This window comes from Haemaphysalis longicornis, unplaced genomic scaffold (assembly GCF_048455015.1).
Source record: "Haemaphysalis longicornis isolate Haplotype H1 unplaced genomic scaffold, Haemaphysalis longicornis Haplotype H1 scaffold_12, whole genome shotgun sequence".
Taxonomy (NCBI): Eukaryota; Metazoa; Arthropoda; class Arachnida; order Ixodida; family Ixodidae; genus Haemaphysalis; species Haemaphysalis longicornis.
This window is the reverse complement of record NW_027526225.1, coordinates 64,684,226-64,709,625: the sequence shown is the minus strand read 5'-3', so window position 1 is coordinate 64,709,625 and position 25,400 is coordinate 64,684,226. Positions and strand designations below refer to the sequence as shown.

General features: G+C 50.3%; 2 protein-coding genes and 1 pseudogene across 4 annotated transcripts in view; 1 reads left to right on the top strand and 2 right to left on the bottom strand.

Moving 5' to 3' along the window:
- LOC144161999 (sodium-dependent multivitamin transporter-like) overlaps positions 1 to 5,922 on the top strand; it is a 28,483-nt pseudogene extending 22,561 nt beyond the window's left edge. Inside the window, exons 13-16 of the transcript XR_013320559.1 lie at positions 164 to 324; positions 1,251 to 1,351; positions 4,086 to 4,183; positions 5,677 to 5,922. The product of XR_013320559.1 is annotated as a sodium-dependent multivitamin transporter-like (transcript). The remainder of the gene's footprint in view (positions 1 to 163; positions 325 to 1,250; positions 1,352 to 4,085; positions 4,184 to 5,676) is intronic.
- The window catches only part of LOC144161998 (uncharacterized), a 44,362-nt gene extending 33,440 nt beyond the window's left edge, over positions 1 to 10,922 (bottom strand). Inside the window, exons 1-2 of one of the 2 annotated variants that reach the window (XR_013320558.1) lie at positions 10,400 to 10,922; positions 5,661 to 5,745 (exon numbers count right to left, since the gene is read on the bottom strand). Coding sequence is in view for 1 of the 2 variants with exons in the window: in XM_077692536.1 (XP_077548662.1) it covers positions 5,661 to 5,718 (58 nt within the window). In the remaining variant the exon portion in view is untranslated. Of the gene's footprint in view, positions 1 to 5,660; positions 5,746 to 10,399 lie in introns of those variants that run through there. The other variant, XM_077692536.1, reaches the window with a different exon arrangement.
- A 2,483-nt stretch (positions 10,923 to 13,405) lies between these two features.
- Positions 13,406 to 14,807, bottom strand: LOC144161996 (E3 ubiquitin-protein ligase KCMF1-like). Its single transcript, XM_077692534.1, has 2 exons — positions 14,271 to 14,807; positions 13,406 to 14,201 (listed from the first exon to the last, which is right to left on the bottom strand). The coding sequence occupies exons 1-2, from the start codon at positions 14,805 to 14,807 to the stop codon at positions 13,515 to 13,517; spliced, it is 1,224 nt and encodes a 407-aa protein (XP_077548660.1). The 3' UTR covers positions 13,406 to 13,514.
- Positions 14,808 to 25,400: the final 10,593 nt, after the last annotated feature.

Sequence of the window (25,400 nt, the reverse complement as noted above, 5' to 3'; positions counted from 1 at the left end):
AAGTGTACTTTTCTTTTTTATATCTTCAGATCTTGGTGTATTTATACCTGGGTAAATGGATGCACTGCAATCAGTTTATAATGAAGATAGACATCTGTGTGCCTCTGTAGTGCGACGTATTCTCGCGGCATAGTTGTCTACAGTTTTTGTTTTTACTTTCCAGGGCACCGCAATGGCAGCTCTGGGTGTCTGTGGAGTACAAGTTTGGCAAACAATTGGCCGATTAGCATCTCACCTTGAGCCCATCAGGATGACTTACGGTGTAGACAGATGTCCCGACAACGTGACTGCCCTCAACGTAACGACGTCCGGATTCCACGAAAGGTATCTAGGTCTTGCATACCAAACATATAGAAAATGTTTGCGCACACAAAAAATAGCCGCAGTAAGGCTCGAAGATAAACAGTATAGTTATAAGGCGCTCTTTAAAACGCTTCTTGCGTGAATAGAGCAACTTAGTTTTTGTCAAAACATCTGAGAAAAAAGCGCAGTAGTTTTATGCTGTTTCTAGGATTGTAGGACGTCGATGTGCATAACGTAAAGTAATTATCCATCCACCGTGTGGCAGGACGATAAAGCAACATTCAAGGATCACGGTAGCTTAACGAATACCACACTGCAGACAGAGACCTGCCAATACCATTGGCTCGGAGCTTCAGACTGTTTGGCTGTTGACGGTGGCTTCAAGACTCGTGCGTGCAATGCAACTTGGCGTGGTTTTGACGTCCCTGAAGGAACGCCGGCAGGTATGCTTTAGGAGAGGACGGTTCGGCTGGTTCGGCCGACCCCGACTGAATGGAAAGGCTTAGGTGCTTTTTAACTCATTTTGAGATTGTAATAACCTCTTGGACGAAGCAGTGGCATAGCGCCATAAACCGCCCTTTACCGAATGCTTGTATATCTGCAGAGGCAGAACTGCTCCTCTGTGGAGCAACGAATTTATTTTTGTTCCCTTCGGGCAGGAGCGCGTGTGGCTGGGAGTGGGTATGACTATGGCGTGTAATGAATGAGTTTAGGGTCTGCAACCTTAGGGTTAGCGGCTCAATGTAATTAGTCCATTATCGAATTAGTGCCAAGGGTTACATCAATTATGCGATTTTTAATTGTTTCTTTCTGCGCTAAACGTATCCGTAAAGTTTTTGGGACACCGCTATTCCTTTGGGTGGAACAGCTACACGAGTCATCTGTAGGAGTCACCTGTAAGAACACAACGTTCGCTCTTGTGATTCTAATTGTGGTTTCCGTTTCAGTTCTCAAGTTCTCCATCTGTACCGGCTGTCACCCTACTGGTGCTCCCTCGTGTCAATGTGCGCGACCGTGCTGCTGGGCTTGGCACTCAGCATCTTATGGGGTACGTGCAGCAATCATTGTTATAGGCCTCCTGCGCTGGAGTTTTGGCGACATGCAGCGCCCCTAGCGGCCGACGCCTCTGGGTAGTACAAAAGCAGACGACCCTCGCCGCCCTCCATGTGTTTTTAATTACAAGCCAGAGTGAAAGTTGGTTGTGGCGCTTTGTGGCGTGTTTAAATGACTGCATACTGTATGAAATAGCCCTTAAAGTAGTTGCAGAGGCTAAACAAAATAATATCCGCTAAAAGAAACCGATTTATCGGCTTTCTTTTGAGCGAGCTGTCGCGGTGGTCGCGGCGTGGGACAGTATCGCCAGGTCGGGTGGCTTGAGGACAGTTAGTTTTTTCTTCTTGCGTGCGGTCGACAAAGGAAAGTTCACGAGTAGCATAAACACGGAGCGCTGCTCGTCCTATATCATGAGTTAACTGCAAAAGGTTGCTTCAGCGGGAGCATGCAAGCGAACGCAAGAATTGCGCAGCCGACTCAGCTGACACTGCTTGCCTAGCACCGCCTTTGAAACGATTGGAAATATTGTTTCGTATTTTCGCAAACTAAATGATTCTTGCGTAACGTTTTACGCCGCACGATTTACGAACGGCAGGGTACATGCATATACTAGCGAGTAGGTGGGGCAATAGCGCCAAATAAATTAAGAGCTATTAAAGGACGCAAAACATGCACCAAATCACACGCCCGCTGCCTGCAGAGATGTGTACTTCTGTAACATCACATAACACAGCCTCATACACGGCGCGGGACCCCGAATATTTACATACGATCATCAATGACTGTGTTGGTTTTCTAGTGCAGGGGTCGTCGAATCTGAACGCCGACACGCCAGTTTTGACTTCAAATGGAGTTAGACAGCGAGACAAGAACAGAGAATTGGTGTCCTCCAGTTGAATTGCCCCCCCCCCCCCCCCCCATTTTCACACTTCGCCAGATTATTGTCAAATATTATTAGAAATTCGCTGAATTTTTTTCTCTTTTCAAAGCCCCCCTCCTCCTCCTCCCACCCGATTTGCCGTACAGCCCTCCGCCGTGTCGGCTGCATGGAACTCGGCCGTTGCTGACCCTCATTCTAGGCTATTAAGTGCGAACTGGGAATGTATGCTGCAAGAGCGTAATTAAGTAAAGTGAGAGCAAACAAGGAAAGCAAGCGGCCTCTTAGTTCGCCCGACCACTTTGTTTTACGGCCACTAATTTCGGAATCGCAAAACAGATTTCATGCTTCTGACGGTGGCGGCATTTTGTCACTGAGACACGCAGCAAAACGGCAAGCTAACGCTGCACCATGCATTCGTAACGGCGACGCATACGAGCACTGTTTAATGAAAGTGCACGCATTGTGTGCAGGTACGCAAAAGAGCGGCGCACCGCAGCAGGCGAGCCTGCGTTCCGCCGGACTCGCTGGCTTTATAAAGGGCGATCATCGCCGATTGCGTCACTCTTCTTTTTTGATTGGCTGTTTTTAAAAAGTCTTTGTCACCTAGGGTATTAGTTTAACCTAGAAATTTCACTTAAAATTTCACTTCGTACGACCATCGATCGGTGAACCTGCGAGTAGCAGACGCCGTCACGGTCCCGGCACTTTCGTCGGCGCTGTAAACGTGTTTAGCGCTGCAAAGCTTTTTCGCGTAATGCCAAGTTGATCGCTGAAATAGATCGGACGCGTCGGGGATGAGCTGGTGACCACGTCGCAAAATAATCGGGAGCGTCGAGCTCATTTTGCTTCTGTCAACACGGGATCCTATGGGACCCGCGCAGCTTTGTACTACCCGGAAGTACTGCCCGGAAGCCGCTTGCGCAGCGCCCCCTGGGCAGCGCAGGAGGCCTTACGATACGTGCTTTTGAGCGGGTTCTAATGAAGGCCTAAATTTCATAATTGTATTTTTGGAAACGTTGGGCGCAGCCTTTGCTGGAACTTCTTAAACTTACGGTTCGGCAGCCATTCAAAGAAATCTCTTTTTCCCGTTAAGATGTTTGCGAAGTGGTCAACAACGATGCCATTCGTGGTGGAAGGGATAAGGTAAATAATCACGCACGTTTTTACTAGCGGAGCTTTTTAAGCTTGAGGTTTATCCGTGCCTGTCGTGGCTCGAAACTCGGCTCAGAAAAGTGGACAGGAGGAAAAAGTTAGGCAAAGAAACCTGAGGTAAATTGGCGCGGACGCAAGGACCCGATGACCAGGTGTGGTGAGTGCGCGTCGCAGCGGAGATGTTCGGCTGGGGACGCGCGCCGGGGATTGGTTGCGTCTAGTGATGACGTAAGCTTCGCTGTTTCCTCAGTCTTGGCACCTCAATTGCTAAGGTGGCAAAATTTTTGCCAGGTTCTTGCGAAAGAAAAAGAGCAAGGGCAGTTAACTTGAGGTAGACCTATTCAGTCTTCGTGGAGTTTCTAATTTCAGGTTAATTTTCCCCGTCATACGCTTGGAGGAAAGATTAGGACAGACAAAAAGCAAAACGAAGCTCACGCAGGCGCATCATTCTTGGTTTCCTGTATTGGGATCTGGCTGTCCTTTTCACTGTGTTTCTTTCCCCAAGGTCTTCAAAACCATAAAGTTATCGTTCAGATACTCGTTCAGGAATCCGTACTCATAAAGTTATCAGCTGTTTTATTCGCTACTGATTTTTTTTTTCGAATGCTTATGTTAACGCCAATAACCGCTGAATTTCAGTGTTATCTAATAATGTGGTGCTACACTGTCTCTGCGTGTCCTTTTTCTTTCGGATAAGCTCGACCGGAAGATAACCTGGAAAAAGCTGTTGACCTCTCAAGCCCCCTAATATTGAAGTTGTGGAAACAAGCCGGCTTTCTTCGGAAGTTCAAAAAGGTACCAAGTCTCTGTGAGTTGTTATTTAAGCGGGAGGGTTATTTCACCGCATAAGTCGAAAGTACGGGGCCACTGTCACACAAAATGGTCGACTATATAATGGCACGCAAAATGACCGACTGCTTGAAGAACGATAAACATGCCATGTGAATGACACCTCATTTCTTTGGGCAGGTGTTAGAAACAAAGCAACTAGTTGAAAAGAAAACGAGAAAAATTTGAATGGGTAAAATCGGCCCAGGGGTTTCCAGAACGCGAGACGAGACGAGCATAGAACCCTTGGTACACCCCAGCTCGAAGATCCTAGCTGAACAGGGCTGGAAGTATTGCATAGGTTTTGGCCTTTGATTTTGAAACGTATACAGTAAAGACATTTACTGTGTTTCACAGGACGGACTTAAGTGTGATAATTAGAGAAACAACTGTTGGGCCACTTTACTAGTGACCGTTATTGGACAAAAATATAGTGAATACAAAAAGTGGTCGAACAATTATATTATACTGATTGCGGGAAAAATTGAAAAAAAATACTATGTTTTCTACTAACCCTCTTGATTCTAGCAAGGGGGGGAGAGGATTCCATAGAGAATGTGTGAAATTTATATGCAAGATTGGAAAGAACTAGGATTTCTAACGTTGCAGGAGGGGGTGGCCGCTTTTTTTATTAAAAATATGCCCACGAATAGAACCTATAGACGAGACTGGAGTCGTGAATGAAGCTGCGCGGCAAATCGTGGACACACCGTCCACCAAGACAAAACAATACAAAAAAAACTTCAAAGCTCTTTTAGCAGTTTGGAACTTATCATAGCCAATGGGCCAATAAAAATTTCCGACAAAGACGAGCGTCCTTCAGCTTTTGCGTATATCTGCTTTGGAGCAAAAATCAAGAATTGCGAGACAGCTCCCTCGCAACCTGGATACACCATAAATCGCCTAAATGCGGCGTACACGAACGGTGACCGCCTCCGCCTTGTACGTACTATCGACAAAGCTTTCCTGCGACAACTGTTTTCTGCACAGACCGTTGAACATATTTTATTTGAATATGCAGCCTACATTTAAATACACCAAGATCACGCTTTCGTCACGATACTGAGAGCCAGGAAGGAGGACCCGTAACTTTAAAGTTTACCTATTCTAGGACAATGGACACGAACCCGGAAGCATCGCCAAGGTTTTTTGTGCTTGTTTTATTTTCTGGATGACTCTGGCCTAATTCCTGATTTATACATACGTTACTCGTGATAAAAAAATTATGTTAGTCGCCCATCATGCACCCAGCCTGTGCCAATTATTTGTTATCTTTTTGGCTGCCCACTTCTTTCTAGGGCCTGTGTGCTTGCCCAACTTTCAGAACAGGAGCATGTAGGTGGCTGTCAGCGCCGGTAGAATTCTGTTTTTGTTTCTTTTCATTAAAGACCACTGCCTCAAAGCGCTCAAACGTATTTAGGTGTCGCTTTTACACATAACTTACCTCGTTCCTTTTCCAGGATGATGAACTCGATAACGCGGAAGAAGACCTGCAACTCCATGATGCTTCGCCTCTGGAAATCCAGCCACTGAAAGATAAAGCAGCGCAATGCTTTACAAGCTGCGAAGTTTAAGCGCACACTCAATAAATGGAAACACGCAGTTAGTCAAATGCTCAGCGTTGTGATCTCAGTAGAAGCTGATGCGAATTCTGCAGAACAGAAATTGGCGATCCATGAACACTACCATAACGTAGTTGGTCCGCATGCGGAACAGTAATGATGTCCCTGTCCTCTTTATTCCTTTCGTAACACAAGGTTGGTTTGTTGTCGCCAAAGAGAACGGATGTGTTGCTTAATGATGTTTTTTTTTTTTTAAATGCAGCGTTCGTCCGGAGCCGCTTTCAGAAAAGGAGTACACGATGTCGCTTCACGAGCAAACTTTTCCGCGGCTTCGTTTCTAAGCGCTCCTACGTGGGAAGAAACCCACTGGAAGCGAACACTAAGGCCGTTTTCCTTTAGCCGCTGAAGGAGATGTAACGAGCGTTGGCAAGTTCTGTCTACGGTAAATCCCAGCTGTAAAAGTTATAAGGCTGGCTTGTAATCCGTTTGAATTACTGCACGCCGCACCCAAAGCGATTTTTTTTTCAAGTCTGCCTCAATCGGTATACACAACGCGTTGTTGATGAAGTCAAATGGTCTGCACGAGCCGCCCAGGAGACGCTCATACTCCACTCAGCGCTCATCTTGAGTCAGGTTCTTTACAACCTGTTGTTTCCCTCGGAGTCCCAGTATACTCGTCTGGAAGCACTGCACCGACAGGGCGTTAAGAGTCCCCCCGGCGGCAGCGAACAAAAATGTCCTTGAGAAGTCCAATTTTCCACCGCTACGCTTGATGGCGTCGCAGCGGCTACTCTTGCAGCTCATCCGACTGGGAGAGTCCGATGCCGAAAAGACATCGCTCAGGCGTCTCCGTTTAAGGGTGGAATCTCGCATACACGCCGCACTCAACACGCTGAGCGTTCTCTGCCCGCAATGGCGGAAGAATCAACATCACTTGAAATTACCGTTGCCTTTCGAGAGTTTGGAGTGCCAGTTCACCATCGCGGGCATTCGCTCTAAGAGATCTAAACCAGCGGCTGAAGCGAGGATGTTAGCACTTGAACACTTGGCCTGGTTGTTCGGATATTGTGTTCACGTTTTTACGGACGGCTCTGTCGGCAGAGCATTAAATACCAGCGAAGCGGCCTTTTGGAGTCCTGAAACCTGGCAAACGACCGGACTAACTTTCTAATCTGTGGTCAGTTTTGCTAATGTCATGCGTCGGCAAGGTTTCATAGAAAATGGCTTTTAACATATATGAATGGTACTCAGAGCAACATTCTATCTTCTGCGACACACGCTTTTGGGATTCGCCGCCACGTTGGGCCCAGAATGCCACGCTGTTTTCCAATATGTTTTCCTGCGGGAAGCAAAACCAGAAGACGCACCAGTGTCGGATTGGGTTTCCACAAGGCATTTGACAACGTCAAACACCCAACACTTCTTCAAAAAGTATACAGCACCCAACCAGGCCAACGCTCCGCTCGCTACGTACGCAGCTTTCTTAACAGTCGTCAAATACCGATTTTTCGGGGCGCTCCCACAACTACCCCTGAAATGCATTCGCTAATACGAGGCACGCCACAAGCCGCTATACTCTCGCCCACTGTTTTCAATTAATGTCACACTCAAGCACCTCGCTCCGCAACTAGACAAAATTCTCGGACTGCAGCGTGTTTCTACGCAGATGACGTGACACCTGGGAGTTCACAAGGAAACCCGAACGGACAGCAAGAAATTCTCCAACAGGAATCAACATCGTCACAGCATACCTTGACACCCTTGGTGTAAGGTCCACTGATGAGGTCAGGGGCCAAGCGCCCGGGCGGCGCGTGAGAACCCGCCACTCTGTCTGGTGGCCCAGCACTGTCTACGCTGCAGCCGAAGCCAATTCGTCACGGCGCGCACAGGAGACGGATTGTCTGGCCCACCGCATACCACAGGGATAATCCCCCTTTGAGAAAGCAGACGGCGCCGCCGGATTCCGGGAACCGTCGACGCGACGCGCGGAGGTGGTGGCATTACCGGTGTCGAAGCGCGCGCCGCGCGAGACACCATTGCTAACGCGCCCCGGCCGGCGCAGTGCACCGTCGCCGCCTTTCGCTCTCACCCACCTGCTCGTCTGCGAGCATGCCGTTGACCCAGAGATGGCGGCGCCTCATTGAATATTCCGTAACGTGCTGAGTGAAGCTGTCTACGTGAATTTGGGCACTCCCTTACGCGTGTACGAACGCCTCAGGGGCGTTCCCGAGAGAGTGTGATCTCGAGGTGTTATAAGGCCGAACTTGGCCGTTAGAAATCGTTCTTGTCTGAGCGCCGAGCTGGCCAGTTCCCGGCGGGACAAGGAGTCTCAACCGTTGAAGCTAGGCTGGGATTTGTGAGCCCCCTAAGTTAGAGGTTAAGATCGCGTCGGAGGTTTAGTGTACAGCGCCGTACCGGGCAACTAGACGGATCCTTCGGCGAGACAGGGTCTCGGCCGTCGTTTCTCGAGCGATTTGTGTACGCTCCGAGAATAGGAGAGTTAGACGAATTGAGGAGCTCGAGTGATTTGTTGTGCACTCGGAACTAGCGTCTAGCTGAAGTTTGAAGCTTTTCTTTTCATTACTCATGTACCCAGTTTTCCTACTGTAAATAGCTGTATATAAACTCTTCGTTTCATTTAATCAACCCCAACGCCTTGAGTTCGTCAATTCGACCGCCGTCTCCAAGAACTTCAACACCATCGCCCTGCCAGCCTCTTGCCAAATCAACCGTAGCCCGGGCGATTGGGTTCCTGATCGACACCGGACTTCGGGGAAACGAACCACAACCATCTTTACTCTTGGTATGATTTGATCGCCCGCAAAGAGCGATACATAGTACTCTTGGACAACCAAATGTAATCAGGAGAAGAAACACGACGCCTCGATTCAACTCACAGTCAATGGAAAACGTCTACCTCGAAAGCCACACTTACACGTTCATAGATTCAATTGCCAACAGAATGCCAGAGCAGGGATATAGCAAAGAACACTATAGTAAACATGCTAACAAAATTTCCAACAAGAGTGTGGCGTGAGGGAAGCAGAACACAGGCGCATTATAGAATGCGAGGATCATGTACGGGCTTCCATACATGCCTGTCACGGAAAAGCAACTCCGCCAGATGAGCAATATCTTGAGACCCAAAACCCGCATTACTCTTCGAATCCCCAGCTGCGCTGCAAATATTTTTGTGAGAGCACCGCCATATTTAACACCTTAACCGACGGAATCATCATGCACGAGGAAGCAGTCTCATCTCCTCCCCACGTCCAAGCATGGTCGTGCCCTACAGGAACTCTTCGGTCACGACTACCAATCTACCCCTCATACCACCCGCCGCACCATCATGGGAACCTCGGCAAAACTGCGCGCCACTCACTTCCACTCAGGCAAAAAATATATTTTTTCTCACGTACTCACTCACACTCACGCTCACCAGTCGGCCTCACCACTCGCACTCACGTTCACTACGCGCTCTCCAGCACCGGCACCCCCTCTCGCTCACGCTCACCACTCGCCGTGACCAATCGCAGTCACTTGCCCTTACGCTCACCACTCGCTATCACCACTCGCATTCACTCACGCTCATCATTCGCCGTCAAAACTAGTACTCACTCGCGCTCACGCTCACCACTCATCGTCTCCCCTCGCACGCGAGTGTGTGCAGCAGACCTTCGATGAGTCGTGAAGCCGAACAGTATTAGTGCATTACGGCGTCAGAAGGCCATAAAAATCGTATTCTTAAATCAACACGCCACCAGGGAATTAATTCTAGGGTGCCCCATAGCAGGAGCTCAGTGACGACATATTTCTGAAGCTAAAAGCAATCCCGCCATTAACAACCATCACAACGAGCGGCTCCTGCGACGAATAGTCAACAGCGAGTACAAGCGCAAAAAATCTCCCACCTCCCCTCGCGGGAACCCCTGTGTAGATGCGACGCATAGGGGGGTCACGTTGCAGCGTTGGACAGCGGAGGAACGGCGCTGGAACGATGGAGCGGAGCGGCGCAGGCACCGCGTTTTATAGCGCGTATAACGGTGAGGGGACGCGCCGGCGCCAGTGCGCCTGCCGCGGCTATGACGTAACACAATCCAACACAATCCACTTTAATCCAATCCAAATCTAATCCAAAGCCAAGCCAATCCAATCGAATCCAATCCAATGCCCCTCGCGAGAGAGTGTTCGCTATCGGAGAGGAGAGGGGGTGAGCGGCAGAGAGCGCAGCTGGCGCGGTGAGGAGAATAAGGGAGGGGCGGAAGCCGACGACGACAACGCAGGATGCAGGGACAAGGCGGGTGAATGAGATGTGTTGCATCTAAAAGTGGGGCTCACCGCGGTAACCCCCGCAAATGAAGCGCGTATTGCGAGTGCACTCGCGATTGGTGAGTGGGACTCACGGCGAGTGGCACTCGCACTCGCGAGTGGTGAGCGGGACTCACTGCGCATGGGGCTCGCACTCACTCGCAGTCCCATTCACCAGTCCAGAACGATGGCGAGGCTCCCTCACCACTCACTCATGAGTGGGGTGTGCCAGTGCACTCGTTAGTGAGCCTGCCGAATTATGTGGGACGCCATCCCGTTCATCAAAGTAAAACCAATACCAAAGCATATTCACCTTCAAGAAGACGCCGCACGACGAACGGAACACAGCCTCATTCAGCAACACACCAATCCGCTTTCTTGCCACGCATACACTTGCAAGCAGGGCCGTAGCCAGAAAGTTTTTTCGGAGGGGGTTATGGGCTTCGGGAAGGGGGTAGTTTTGCCGAAAGCAACAGGAAGTATTGCTAACGCGCTGCCTGGAAAAGATTTCGGGAGGGGTTCGAACCCCCAAACCCCCCCTCTGGGTACGGCCCTGCTTGCAAGCATAGATTCTTCAGGCAACGCAGTTGTTAACCACTACCACGACGTCCCTTCTGCGGCGACAGCAGAAGCACTGGTCGTAACGCAAGCCATCACAGAACATGAGCACCAGTCAGGGGGCGTTGTCATTAGCACTGACTCACAAGCACTATGTCAACAAACTCTGCTCAGGTCGTGTGACGAATGGCGACGATTGAAATTCGTTCCTTCGAAGAAACACCATGCCGGAGCGTCGCTCTCGTAGACGGAATCCGAACCGCCGAGACCACCGGCGTCTTCCCCCAGAGCCGGAAACCCTGATTGGCTGCAGCATTTGGTGGAACCCGCCAATGGCGGCGCCGTAGTCAACAGTGCCAGCTGCTTTATAGAGCCTACGTCCCAGCAAAAAGCTATGTCACTGCTCCGTTGAATGGCGACGAGAATTCACATATTGCCGCGAACCATGCATTGGGTTTGTTTATTTGTGTTTTGCTTTTGCCGCCCGGCTGCGCAAGTCCGTGTTATCGGTGTTGTGTGTGCCAAGGGAGGCGCGTTTTCCGTTCTTTCTTTCTGTGCCGCATGTGTTATCTCTTCTGATAGTGAGAGCGTTCCGAACTAACGTGAACAGCCCAGAATAATCTTCGTTGATCTACAGTGTTCTGGATACAATTCGACTATTCCAGAAACCCTCGCGCCGAGTGATAAATTCCCGCTTAGCAGATGCCGCGGCATTCGAATCTCCGATACCACTCTACGCACGTCACTTTGTTGACTGCTGTTTCGCCGCCTGTGTAATCTTTGAGTTGTTAGGGGAGCACAAGTTCGCTCCAATAAACTTGTTTTTTCTTCAAGACAGCTGCGTCGTCTAGAGTTCTTGTATATCGCGTAGCGCAAGAGTTGCGCGTCTGATTGCCACATGCCGCGGGTTTCAGTGCGACAGAAAAGCCCGCTTTCAGTGCTGCGCACAAGACACCGTATGCAGTTCTGCTCAACTGAGCATCGGCGGTTGCGGAAGCGGCGCCATCGGCGGGCGCTCAGCTGATAAGCAGCCGAGATTCGTGCACCAGTTTTTGTCCGCGTCGCTACAGCGTCGCTCCTCGCCACTCCTCCTCGCCGCTGCCACCGGCGTGGCGGCCCGGCGGCAGCTCCTACGTGTGCGACGGGTGGCTTTCCCGCACGACCTGGAACTCAAGAAGCGGATGGTCGCGCAACTCTGCTCCCCTATAGGGGAGCTACATACAGGAACTCTAGCGTTGTCTTTGGCTACGTGACACCTGGTGGAGGGGCTGGGTACGCACCCTTTATGCTCCCTACGACCTCTGGAAGCCGCCAGGCCCATAGAGTTTCTTAGCTGCAGCCGCCGACTGCAAGGTTTGCCGCCAGAGTTCGGCCTCCTGCCAGAAAGACCCAAGACAACGACCGCTGCAACCACCACCATGGCGCAAGAAACAACGTCGCCAATCGTGCTGCAGCAGCCCCGGGAACCGCCAACATTCCGAGGAGGCCCCGCTGAAGACCCGGAGGAATAGTTGGAGAAGCTGGAGCGCGAGCGCGTCCGGACCTTCAACAGGCGGGACGATGAAGAAACCTTCCGGCATATTTTCTTTTACTTGGAGAATGCAGCTCGAACTTCGTTCGAGAACCACGAGAGCGCCTTGACCAACTGGACGCAATTCAAAAGCAAAACACAAATAAGCAAACCCAATGCATGGTTCGCGGCAATATCTCACAGAAGGAAAGAAAAATGGCCGCGTATCTGCTCCTTTCGTTGCAAATCTTTACGGAAGACGATAGTCGACTGGCGTCCCTGACAAGTAAATGCCTCCCTTCTCTTTCCCGCTCACCTATGCTGTTCCTCTGCCGTCTCATTCCTCCCAAGCAGGATTTTTTTTCGAGGGGGGGGGGGGGGGGATTGCGTTGGGAAATTGCGTTGACCCCATGGCTGTTTCGCATACTACTCAGGGTTCCCCTACGGAAAGATGGTGTAATTTTATTGGAGGGGGGTGGGGGGTGTTAGAGTGGAGACGCATTAAAAAGAGAGAGAGAGAGAGAGACGTTGGACGTGGTATGAGTTTGTCTTTATTTAAGCATTATCATTATCATGTTCAACGTAGGTGACGTTGAGCTGTGGTTGGCGTTCGGCTTTGATTATGACCGCCTTAGTCATGCGCTGTTGTAGTGGATGAACCCTAAAGTTGCTGAAGATGAGGTCGATGCACGTTCCCCGGATGCTTGTGGGCTGCTTGTAATCACGGCCCGCCGAGACTCGCCGACGCACGCCGCTGCCGACGACGATGAAACGTCGAAGGCGCGTGAAGCGTGCTCGTCTCGTGCCGGCCCAGGAAGACACCAGCAACAATGTCGCTCCAGGAGCCATAGAAGGGACCGGGCGTTCAGCAAGTCCAGCATGCGCAGTGGGGGTGTGGACGGCGCAACAACGACAAGGGAGGGACATAGGCCCGACCATTAGATGCTTCGCATCTAAAAAACAAAATTCGCAGCCTGGGAATACCTCTACATTACCTGTTTTAGGCTACCGTTGGCTCTCGTCGTTGGTACGCTTATTTGGACGTAATCCCGAAAGCATTTCTACATGTCCAACAGTGTGCTAAGCGATAGCAGTTCAGTTTAGAGAAGGCAGAGCAAAGCTTCGATGAACAATAAAATGGCGATAAAAGGCAAAGGAGAGGCAAAAACTCGTGCCTCGTTCTCACGGGAATCACACAAAAGGAAATATGAAATTTCTACAAAAATTCGAAATTTTTATTTAAGGGACAATTTTTAAAATTCACATCTTGTTTACCGTAGCAACAATCTAGTAAGCGCTAAGTATCGCTATGTAAGCGCTTATGAAAACCGTTGGATCTTGGGTTGGGGCCGCTTTTGGTTTAAGGCCCGGTTGTGGCCGCACATGGTTCGAGGATAGGAGCCACAGCCGCTCCTGGGCTTGACGGCGCAGTGAGGTCACCGCTTGTGGCCTGAGTATGACCAAGGCTCGCCGCAGCCGGAATCGAACTCGCCGCGTCAGTACGCCCGCAGCTAGTGGTAGCAGTCATTCCCGTGATAGCGGCAGCAGTCGGCTGCAGGGATGCCGTAGCATTCGGCTTCGGACCTGTGGTTGGAGCCTCCTCCACACCCCGCATCGCAGCCGCATCACCCTTGGGCTCGCAGTGCTCTTCATCATCGGCTTGAGCTTGGGCCTCTAGAGTGTTCAGCAAGAGCTCCTGGGCAAACAAGCTGCGGTCTGCTCGTTCCACTTCTATCTCCCGCTGCTTGGAATCGCCAAGACCGGGCTCAGCACACGCGGTCAGCAGGAAGCGGGGGTCGTCGGGAGGCGGCGGTTGGACCAAGATCGGCTTGACGTCCACGGCAACTGGTTCTTGGAACCGCGCCAACGGAGGAGGCACCGACGTGGCGGCCGGAAGAGGGTCACGCAGTCGAGGTCGGTCCTGTGCCCGAAACGCCGTCTGCATCTGCTGCCGGGCGGCCTGAAGCCTCGTTCGCAGCTGCTGAACCTCCGTCGCTGAGCCACGAGGCTCCAGCAGCACCGATGCGCGCCGCGCACCCGTCGACATCTGGGAGAGTAAGCCAGAGATGGGGCCCCTTGAGTTGGTGTCGGGTGGCGACAGCGGTGGATTACTCACCGCGGCTGGCGGCAGTGGTCTTAGCGGTCTCCGACCTGGAAAGAAGCTGCCAAAGCTGCCACGCGCGCCCATCAGAGGGACTCTCTGCAGGCGTCGCGAAGGGGACTGGTCGTCCGGGACGTCTTGGTTCCTCGAGTGTTCTAAGGCGAGGTGCGCGGCGAGGTCTCCGGTGACGTTGTTCGGGTTCCCGCCGGGAGTCGCGGCACACACCGGGCACACCACGTGCATTTCGGTTTCCGTGTGTTCGGACGTCAAGTGCTCCCGCAGCCCAGTCAGCGTGAATCCCATGGTGGCGCACATGGGACAGGTGAACGACTGCACCTGCTTGGCGTCCTCCGCGCCGTAGTAGAGTTCGAGGTCCACCTGCGTCAGGATGCACTGCACTGCGTGCTCGGTCTTGTGGGCGGTGTCGGTGACTCCCTCTTCGTAGCACCTTTCGCAGAGGTCGTAGTCGAAGCATATCAGGCACTTGTAGCGCTTGCCACGGAAGCTTGGGCGTGAGCAGGCGTTGCAGCTCACGCCTTCGTGACAGGACATCCTGAAGTTGAACGAAAGACAGGGAGTGGTTTTAAGGCAACCGGCTGTGCGCGGCGTGACGCCGTTAGACAACTTAAAGCACTTACAGCGAGAACGTAACACTTGACGCCTAAAAGCCAACCCTTGTTTCTTCAGTTTGAGCAAACTGTCACCGAAATTCCTTTAGCTGTGCAAGCTCGTACTTGAAGATATGTGCGCACACAAAACCGCTGCGAACGAAAACGGTACAGGGTCCCGGTGAAGGGACATGCATATTTCCTTGGTGACACGTGTTTTACGGTTGGAACCCCACTGGCCAAGGGCCTGCAACGCTCGAGACGGAAAGTGTCCGAAGAAAAACTGCGACCGATATCGTACCCCTTCCACGAATTTCTCTCCGGAAATTCTACTGGTGTACTTGAGCCCTAAACGTGGAACATGGCCGGTATGGGTGGAAGGTCCGGAAGGTCCAATTAAATTGAGATAGGATATGTACATTGCTTTTGGTAGCGAGCTATTTCAGATCTGACTGTTAAACACTGGGGGGCCCAGAGAGTTCAATTGAATTTTTCGAAGCTTAGATAATTTTAGTAGTCTGGACCGCGTACCCTAGCGAAAGCCTGTAAAATACTTGAAAGTGTTTGAGTTAATTTAATTCCCCTGCAGTGCGAGTGCATGGACTCTTCAGTATTCTTTCCCTGTATACTAACTCTGGGAGGAGGTGCGAGAACACGATCTCCAGCTGCTCTAATCACTGGTGAGCCGTGTGAACGCATCAGTGCTCAGTGAACATTAATGGTACCAGTGACCGTTTCTGTGTTTTTGTGAATCTCTTGCGTGTTCTCCATACCCCGCAGATGCTTAACAAACGCTCTTCCCGACATCTCAGAACTACATCTCTTGTAACGCTACCGGTAAATGATGTAAATCTCGTAAGACAAACGAACTGGACTCACCTACTATACACTCCCTGCATGGCGTCTTGGCCCTGTCCGAAGCTGGGGAAACCCGGGGATCCCGGTGCAGGCAGCGGTAGCTTGAAAATGTCAATTTTGGGGGGCTGCGCGAATGCAGTAAAAGCTCGCTAACTAACAGCAAGCGGAAGCCATCTCAGATACAAATAATGAACGCTCGAACTAACGAACGCGATGAATAATATCAGTACATTGCTATTGGAAATAGTATGGCATGCCAACAAGCTAAAGCTTTAACAAATCCGTCATAGCAGTCTGGTTTCTGCCGTTGAAGGTGACGATCCGCACTTCTTTCTCTAGCGGGTTTATGTGGCGGAAGGCCTTGTTTGCGACTTTAAAACCGTAGAGGGGACGGGCAATTACTACCATAACTGATGAACGCACTGGTACGGCGTCCTCCTCGTCGCACTTGCAGCTAGAGCTATAGGTTGGAACCTACCCAAATCCGCTACTGTTTAGTAAACTCTACCCAGGTCAATTTGAACCCAAATGCAAACATTGCGAAAGCCTGGCAAGCATGGTCCACGTGATATGGACGTGCCCACAGATATCCGACGGCACACACACCATAGACACATGGGAGGCTCTGATGCTCAGCTCAGACCTAAAAGCCCAACAACCAATCAAGCTCAGGCAGCCGCCAGATCCCAAGGGATACTGGCCGACTCCTAGCAAGGGTTTTAAAAAACCCATTGATTGATAATAAATAAAAGTTTTTCATCATCATCATCTGCTGCGTATCTGACCTGCCTTTTTTGGCCGCGTCTGGGCCCTGTCCGAAGCCGGGGAAGTCCCTGGATTCAGGTGCAGGCAGCGGTAGCTTGAAAACAGCAATTTTGGGGGGTGCACTAATAGGGTAACGGCTCGTTAATTGTAAGAGTAGGTGCAAGTCATCTCAGTTAAAATTAATGAACGTTCCAACTAACGAAAGTGATGAATAATACCAGTACACTGCCATTGGAAGTAGTATGGCATGCCAACAAGCTAGAGCTTTAACAAATCCGTCATAGCAGAAACCATGGTTTCTGCCGTTGAAGGTGACAATGAGCACTTCTTTCTCTAGCGAAGTTAATGGGACGGAAGGCTTCATTCTCGACTTTAAAACAGTAGAGGAAATGGGAGGCATTTTAACCCGGACATGACTACCATAACTGAGGAACTTGCTTCGTCCTTCTCGTCGTCACTTGCAGCAAGAGGCTAATTTTTGCGTATCTGACCTGAGAAGTGAGCGCACTCCCCTTTATTGCACTCGCGTACACACCGACGTAGTCCACAACTAGTGTTTTACTGAGCTTACCCGGTATTTCACCCGTGAAATATGGTTTTGCATAATTTTAGCTCTTCTCTGCAGACTTGTCTCCGTCCTGCCTTTTTTTGGCCGCGTCAAGGGCGCCAAGCTGTCAGCGCCGTGGTCGGAAGTTCCAATTAGTCGTGGCGGTACATACCCAGATTTGAATTTACAGGCTTTCATCCAAAACGCTTCCATGTAGGTCTGCTGGACCGAATTGTACAGTTGGATAGTTCGAATTAACGAGCTTTCACTGCATGTCAATGTATTCAGCGCGTTTGCGCTGTCCGTCGCCCCGTCATTGGTAAGAACGGACCACATCGGCTCATTTCTGGTCATAGGCCAACCCCTTCCTCAGAAATTTATTCTGACGTTATACTTCATTTTTTTTTTAATTTTTGCTACATCGTTTTTGCACTGCTACCTAGCTTGCTCATTTGATGCGGAAGCTCTGCTCGACATGCGTAATACAAGAAGCATTAAAGGGGCCCTGAAAGGCATTTTGAGCACACTAAATGAACTAGCGCAATCGCTAGATTGGGTCGCCAACGTCACCTGTGCCAAGTATTACTCTTTTACGCGCAGCGGAAAGCTCACACTTTTGTTGCAAAGTTTGTCGCTTTTTTCTCACCCTTTCCTTCGTGTTTTTGGACGCCGCCATCTTCACATGTCTACATCATCGATTCCCAGATGTTCGTCATGAGCTAGGCATCCTGCTATTGGGCGGCTTTTTCACGCACTTCCGGCAAAGAGATGAGTCGTCTGCTCAGCGTCGGCTCGCCGGCTGATCTGCCAGCGGAGTGCCGGAGTGCTTTGACATTTTACGACAAACGAAACAAGTGTAAACAAACGCTTAACCGTTTGTATTGAATGCAACACGGCCATAACACGACGTGGATTTTATCTTACGTGAGTACGTACCATAAAGAAAGTCCCGTGGCACTTCTTTGGTGCAATCGCAGAGAACGCCCTGAGCCGAATGCCCGGGTTTGACGCGTACATTTTATTCAACTTCAAAACAATCCAGAGATGCGTTTCGAACGAACGCAACGTCACAACATGCGTTGCAAGTCTGAACCGCGATTGACAGACGATGAGTTGCCTCCTCCTGCCCGTCGTAAATTCGGCACTCACCTCACACCCGGTTTGCGGGGACGAGCAGCAAGTCACAACTCTGGCGCGCAAGCGAGAAGGCTTTTAGCCAGGCACACTGCACATACCCCATGCGAGGTTGAGTGGTACGTCGTTCGAGAAAGATAATCCAGACCATGGGAAGCACTATCCACCCGCAGAAGTACAATGTCGCATTTCATCGCGAAACGACCGCGTCCACAACACACAGGAGGCGATGCACACACACACACAGCTTCGGTCGCTGCATTGGCTTAGCTGCAAGGTTCGTTCGGACAATCAGCGATGCTACGACGATACAGAGCTGCGTGAGGACGACGTGCTAACCACTTCACGTATTTAAAAACACAGGGGCAAAGAACTAGGTTCATCGGAAGCAAAAAATCTTTCCTCCATTATAGTGCTTGAAATATACTGGCTAGTGTGCCGAGGGCGGGCACGGGGCGGCCTCTCTCGCATCCACCGTGGTCCCACGTAATTCGCGCCAGCAGCGCCAAATCCTCCCCTAGTAGTACGTGGCCTCTGAGAAACGTTGCATTAATCGCCATGGCAACGAGTGGCGAGGGGGAAAAGGGCGTTTGCTGACGTCATTTATCCCGCGGCAGCCAGGCTAGGGTGGCTAGCCAGGCCGTGCCGCCGCGCGCCGGCCCCTGAAACCGACGCTCGTCCAACTTTCGCGCCTGGCTCGCGCGAAAGTTGGACGAGCGGCGCCGATGACTCGAAATGGCCGCCGCCCGTCATTTGTTATGTGTGCAGTAACGTGTTTAATAACTGAACGAAGAAAACATGTAGGTAATAGTACGGTTTCTGGTATCAAATTGTTGTCTTTGTGGCGATAATAATTGGAGTGTTACACAAACATTATTTTTGCTATGCATTTATTCAAAATTCATATGAGGACGTCTTTGATTCGAAGTCATGAAAACACATGTACTACACCAATATATTGCACATACATTTTATGTACACAGTACTGGACTAAGCAAAAATATGACATATGCAAATTTAGGCATACAACATTGTACAATAGGGAAAAAACGTGCTACATACACTTTTACAATAACACGGTTAGGCGGGCTAGTTGGTATTCTGAATTCATGGCTGTAACTTTTGCGCAACTTTACACGGTGACAGGTACAGGTCTTCGAGTCCCTTTTTGTATCGGTCTCCGTCTAAAGTTGCGCAAAAGTTACAGCCATGAATACACATTTAGGTACACAATACTTGATTACGAAAGAAGAACTTCGAAAGTTCTAGTCCCTACACAGATTTTTTTTTCGCGCACACCGCGGCGGGAGAAGAAAAGAACTTGAAAGTTCCACTCAATGTATACTTATTTCTTGGGCTCACCTCGAGACAGGAATGTTCTTTAGACATTAAAAAAATTCGTTTCAGTTCAGAGACACAATAATTGGGAATCTATATGTTAAAAGAAAGCACGCACACGTATGCTTCAAGCCCTGCCTTTCGGGCGAGTTAACGCAAACTCTGAAAGAAAGCGTTGACCCGCCCATTAACCTGCATACACTTCCGAGAAATCATGTTCACACCAACAAAATGCAGCCATAAAAAACTGTTGCAACACAATGACCGCACTGTAGACACTCATTGCTGGATTATATCTAAGTACAAAAACAATGCCCAACCATGTGCACGTCGTAGAACACAGAACACAAATCGAACGCACCCGTCTTTTCTTTTAATGGCGCGTGAATTAACAACTTACGGGGGGGGTGGGAGGAAAGGCGGGGGGGAGAAGACACCCAGAAAAAAAAAAGAAGCTTTCCTGTATTTTAAGCCGCAGATATCGGCCAGGTTGTTACAAGCTACCATCTAACTCGCGTCTGGGCAGCGTCTCTTATCTCATCCTGTCCGATACGGCATGACCATTCTAACTTCAGAACTATGGAACACCAAACCCATTCGCGATAAGATGACAAGGCGCGGGCGCGCAGTTTAGATTGAACAGCAAAGCCGGCAATGCTACTTGGTTTTATTTATTTTTTAATGAGCGAAACGCTTGCAATGGCGGCTGCAGACAACACATGTATTTCGGCTTGGCATTCCACTGCTTCATGTGAAAATCGACTTGCATTGAACACCGCGGAGTTACGTCAGATTTTTCGGAGCTCTGAAGCAACGCTTGGCAGTAGTTTCGCCGCAAATATACGTTTTGGAGCAAGACGGGGGAGGAAAAAATGCTAAGGGCGCAGCACCTCCACGCCATCAATCGATGTGGTAGTATATATATATATGTACGCCATGAAAGGCAAGAAGCGCGTACAGTTGAGCTTGCCTTCTTTGTGAGCAGGTGCGTCGTGATGACATTGGATGGATTGAGGAGAGTCACCGGAGGAAACGTCCAATGAAGTCTCAAACCATCCTCGACTTGGGGCCCAAACCTAGACTCATACCTGCTGCACGAAACAACAAAAAATACCTTGATAAGTATACTGAATCGACGTTCCAGCAGTTACTAAGGCAATCATCAAAAAGCGGCAATGCCACCACAAATTGATCTTGCGAGCATGTGTGTGCGTGCCAAAGACGCGTTTACTTCTACTAAAACTTTGCGTACCTGCACAGCTGGGATATATTTGCACATTAGTTTCCACTCCAAGACGAGCGACATGTCTCATTAACTTCACGTTACATGCGCGAATTATTTTGAAAAGAGAAGAGTGCAATCAGTCGGCTTCTAAGGAATTCACTATAACTTGTACAAAGCTAATTTGCTTACCTGTCGTCTTTGGAGAAGGCGAGAAACTTGGTCAAACTGTACCGCGCTGTGTTGCTGCACCACAGAGCTGCGCAGGAGTGGTAACACTCCTTCCTCCGCTGCCCCATATTTAGAATACATTCGAATGTATTTTATAATGCAGCGAAACTTTCCGCCCGTGGAAGCGTTTAGGCAACCCGCGCAACCCTTCGCACGCCGGCTCGCTCACGCACGTACCGAACTGGCCCGCCGTGCGCGCCGAGAGAAAGAAAAAAAAAATATTGGCGCCGGTGAGCTGTTGCGCATGCGTGAGGAGGCGCGGAAGCGTTGACGGTGTGGAAAGAAAGAAACACTGAGAGAAAGGGAAGGGCCACGCCGCAGCACCGTGCCGCTAGGATCGCCACAATTTCGGAAACCGAAACTAGCCAAAGTCGCCGACCAGTGGGGCGGGCTCCAGGCGGGCGCCGGGAGCGATGTACGCGGCCGTCTGCCGCTTGGGGCGCTGCCGTGCGGGAGTGTGCGCATTCATCCGGCCCGAGCAGATCGCGCGGTACCTCGGAGCTGCGTAGCAGACGGCAGCGGCAGAACTTTCCATTCGCGCTTGCGACGAAAGCGAGCGAAAGCGACGGGAATTCTGTCGCGCAACCAAAATTTGTCCCGACCATTCGACAAAAACGATCGTCGCGCGACAAAGCGACGGAATTCCTGCCGCTCTCACTCGCTTTCGTCGCAAGTGTGAACGGGCCTTTATGCGCAATCTCCGCCCCACATAAAACAAGCTCTTGCTTGTCGCCTGAGCATACGGTTGATATCTGACTACGTTACACTGTGCTTGCCAGTGTATTTAAACGATGTCACTAGGTTTAAAACGTACGCGCTCGGCGTGCAGCTTTGTAAACGCAAGCCGTTTCACATACGCACGCTATTTTGCTGCTAATAGAGTTTTAGTACAGCGTTTGTGGCCTTTGCATACGCTAAACGCTAAATTTTTGCGTCCCGCTACGTGACACCGCGATGGGAGTTTTAGTAGAGCGTCTCATCAGTTTTGCGTAGCGACACACTAATGCATAGGGCGACATCTGTCAAATGTTTTCCGAAATGTCTCGCCGGCTGATCTGCTAGCGGAGTGCCGGAGTGTTTGGACATTTTACGACTATCCAAACAAGTGCAAACAAACGCTTTCCCGTCAGTGTTGAATGCAACACATGGGTGCAGCTTGTCAGAACACGGGTTCTCGCTGATCGAGTGCAGCGTTGGTTTGCTCTTCGCCTTCACGTTCATCGCCGCTGATAAAGCGATCCGATCCGGCGCGTTTTGTGCACGGGTTCTGTGTCGGTTGAAAATGTCTTTTTTCACATGCCGCCGGTAGTAGGAATTACAACCACCGCAAAATAACACCCGGCACCAGCGGGGCCACATCTGAGACCGCGCTTTTTGGATAAACAGTGCGCGGTGCACCAAAGGGAACGAGCGCACGATTCTCCCCACGCGGCTGCGAGTTCGCCGCCGATGCCAACTGTAGCTACGTACACCGCGAAAGGGCAAGGCCAGGCCGCACACATGCGGCCAGGTCATTCGTTCGCTTTTCCAGCCTGTGTCCATGGTGTCTACAGAGATGAAAAAGCCGAAAGAGCTGGCCCGTAGCAGACGGCAGTCTGTGGGAGCGCAATAGCGGAAGTACGTCACCGCTGAGGAGCGGAGCATCATGGGAGGGGAGGCCAACAGCGAAGAAACAGTTGAAAGGAGGAGGAAATACGGCGCGACGATAATTCGCGGTTTTTGATTTACGATTTCTCAGCTAATACTCATCGCTTTAACAAAATTCTTGCAGGAGGAGATTGCTAATACATTGCTTTATTTGGTTACATGTACATCCATGCATCGGCGGAAGGCATTTCAGGACCCCTTTAAGGCTAGCTGTGCGCCAAGTTAAACGGAATTGCCCCTTATTCTTCCCACTTCACCCTTCATTTTGTTTTCCGCATGACTGGAGCCCTCTTTACCCTACTTACATGTACAGCCAATCAATTAAAAAGGAATGAGGTCATCGTTAATCAACACAAAAGAAAGCCAGCAGTCGAAAAAGCCAATGAACCGGGAGGGAATTCACCATTTTTTTCGCGTTTACGTACTTTTCTTATTGCGGTTTTTTTTTATTTTTTTAGTGAAAAAGGAAGTAGGAAGACCATGCTCCCTTTCCGGGAACTGAACAAACGACCTTCCGAAATACGCTACAGGGGAATCGGTGTTCCCCTTTGCTTCTCGGATGTTTATGTGGATGCAACTATTTCCTACGCAGGGAGGGGGGAGGGGGAGGGGGGTAGCCTGCGGCGTTCTGACCTCGGAGTGAATTCCGGGCCGTGACTCGAGTGTCTACGACGTGTCTGGAGCGGTCAACAAGCGTTGGGCCGTTTCTAAGCTATCAGTGTCACTAATACTGCCAGAATTGAGGTCCTCTGGTTCCACGTTCTTCGGGATCTAAGTTCAGAACTGAGAAATGTGCCTTTGCTACCTCGGTACACACACGGCACGTTCGGTGATACGATAGAAATCTGGAGACAAGGTCTAGCGGCAAAATTAACAGCCGCCATCATCAAGCCGCCAATTCAATTGGCAAACGCCACTGCTCACGTTAGCGCGAACACGTCATGTCATCACGTAGATATAATAAGCTTGTCCCCAGCGGACGTTGGGCGACCGTTACGTCGTGACTGTGGGACACCCTGATCGTTGATCCTGGCCGCGAATGAGCTTCGCTTACCTGGGTCGATGATTGAAAGGGTCGTACTCTTCGACGCGGCTGCGGGGCAACGGAACTAGGGCGGAACATCGCGGAAGGACACAATACTCACCGATGGTCGGTTGGTGCCAAAAGAATGGCTCACACCCACTCAGGGGGATTGGCCAGGAAATGGGCGGTGAGAAAAAAAACAAACAAACTGGACCGTAAACCAATCCCTTGTGAAATCCTTGTCAAACAAATTCCCTGCCCATGCTTGCCGATCCCAATCAGCGGCCCGCCGTTGCCACTTTGCCCAACTTTCTAATTGCCGAAACTGCGCACTTGCATGAAGAGAGAGAGAGAGAGAGAGAGAGAGAGAGAGAGAGAGAGAGAGAGAGAGAGAGAGAGAGAGAGAGAGAGAGAGAGAGAGAGACTAAACTATTCGATAATTCCCACGGCAGTGCTTTGCTTTTTGAGGCTAGAGCACGTTGCTTGCGAACTAAGAGCTTTGTGGGGAAGTATTCACAAAATGATGGGGTATGCGTGGTCTGCGGAAAAGAAGCAGAAACTATGCGGCACATAGTGTTAGAATGCGAAAGAATGCATCCAAATCTACATGAGGGAAATATTCGGCTTCCAGAAGCCCTAGGATTTAAGGGTAGCACAGAGGAAGTTGACTTCAAGGCTGTCGAGGGGACGAAAAGAAGATTAGAATGCTGGTGGACGAAAAGCAGAGAGGGAAATATTGCCTAGGACAGTTACCAACTGTAACAAGGAAAAAAAGTATTTTGTACCTAATAGGTTTTTTTTTTTTTTTGTGCCTGCCGTAAGCAGCGCTAGTATTCAACCAAGAGTATAAAACATAGGCATATTAGACCTTTTTGGTAAGGTGACATGTCATCACCCCGCTACAAAGAGGAAACCAATAGCAATCATCATCATCATCGGCAGCTCAAGTACGGCGAGTACGGGCCGTGGAATTACGAGTCCTCGGAGGAAGGAGGTGTTCCACGATCCTCCGACGGTGGCGGGCTTGGCGGAGGTACACAAAGTGCTTCAATGTGGGCAGCCAACAGGGACCAGAGGGAAGCCCATTGGTTTTCGGGGGGAGCGGCCTAGCTAAACCACGAGTAGGGAATATCAGGGGGGAAGGGGTTGGTGGAAAGAAATGTGGGAGACGAGATGGCCCGTACACAGCCCCAGTATGTGTGTTCATTGTCCGTATAGCCACTGCATACCTGACGGTGCGACGACTTCTGTATGTAGTGGAGAAAAAGAGATCACAGAAGAGGAGGGACAATGTCCGCGCCTGTCTAATGTGTGTAGCGTGTCTTCAAGCGAGTGCCTGCAAACCGCCTGTTCTTGAGCCGAACGAATCGCCCGTGACCTTACCATAAACCTGCAAACGCGAATTCAGGTCATCATCATCATCATCGTCATCATCACCAGTGCTCCTCAAGATGGGTTTTACTATACGGCGTTGAACACACATCGCATGTTCGTCAGTTATTCCAAACTTCGCTTTACAAATTCAGAGCTCTTCCACTCTGAAAAGATGGAAGCCAGCAAAGCTTATAGCTGTGGTTGGTTTTCGAGTGCCCGGTGTATCTCTCCGCGTACTTCTTGAAACCGTACACCGGCGCTCCTTCAATTCCTGCTCTTCTTCCTCCGCGGGAACGACACGCGTCACGTATTTTCCTACTTCACTGCAAATGTCGTCGAACGATGGCATTCTTCTGCCACCCCTACAATGTCAATGCTCTTCTCTTTCCCTCCTGTC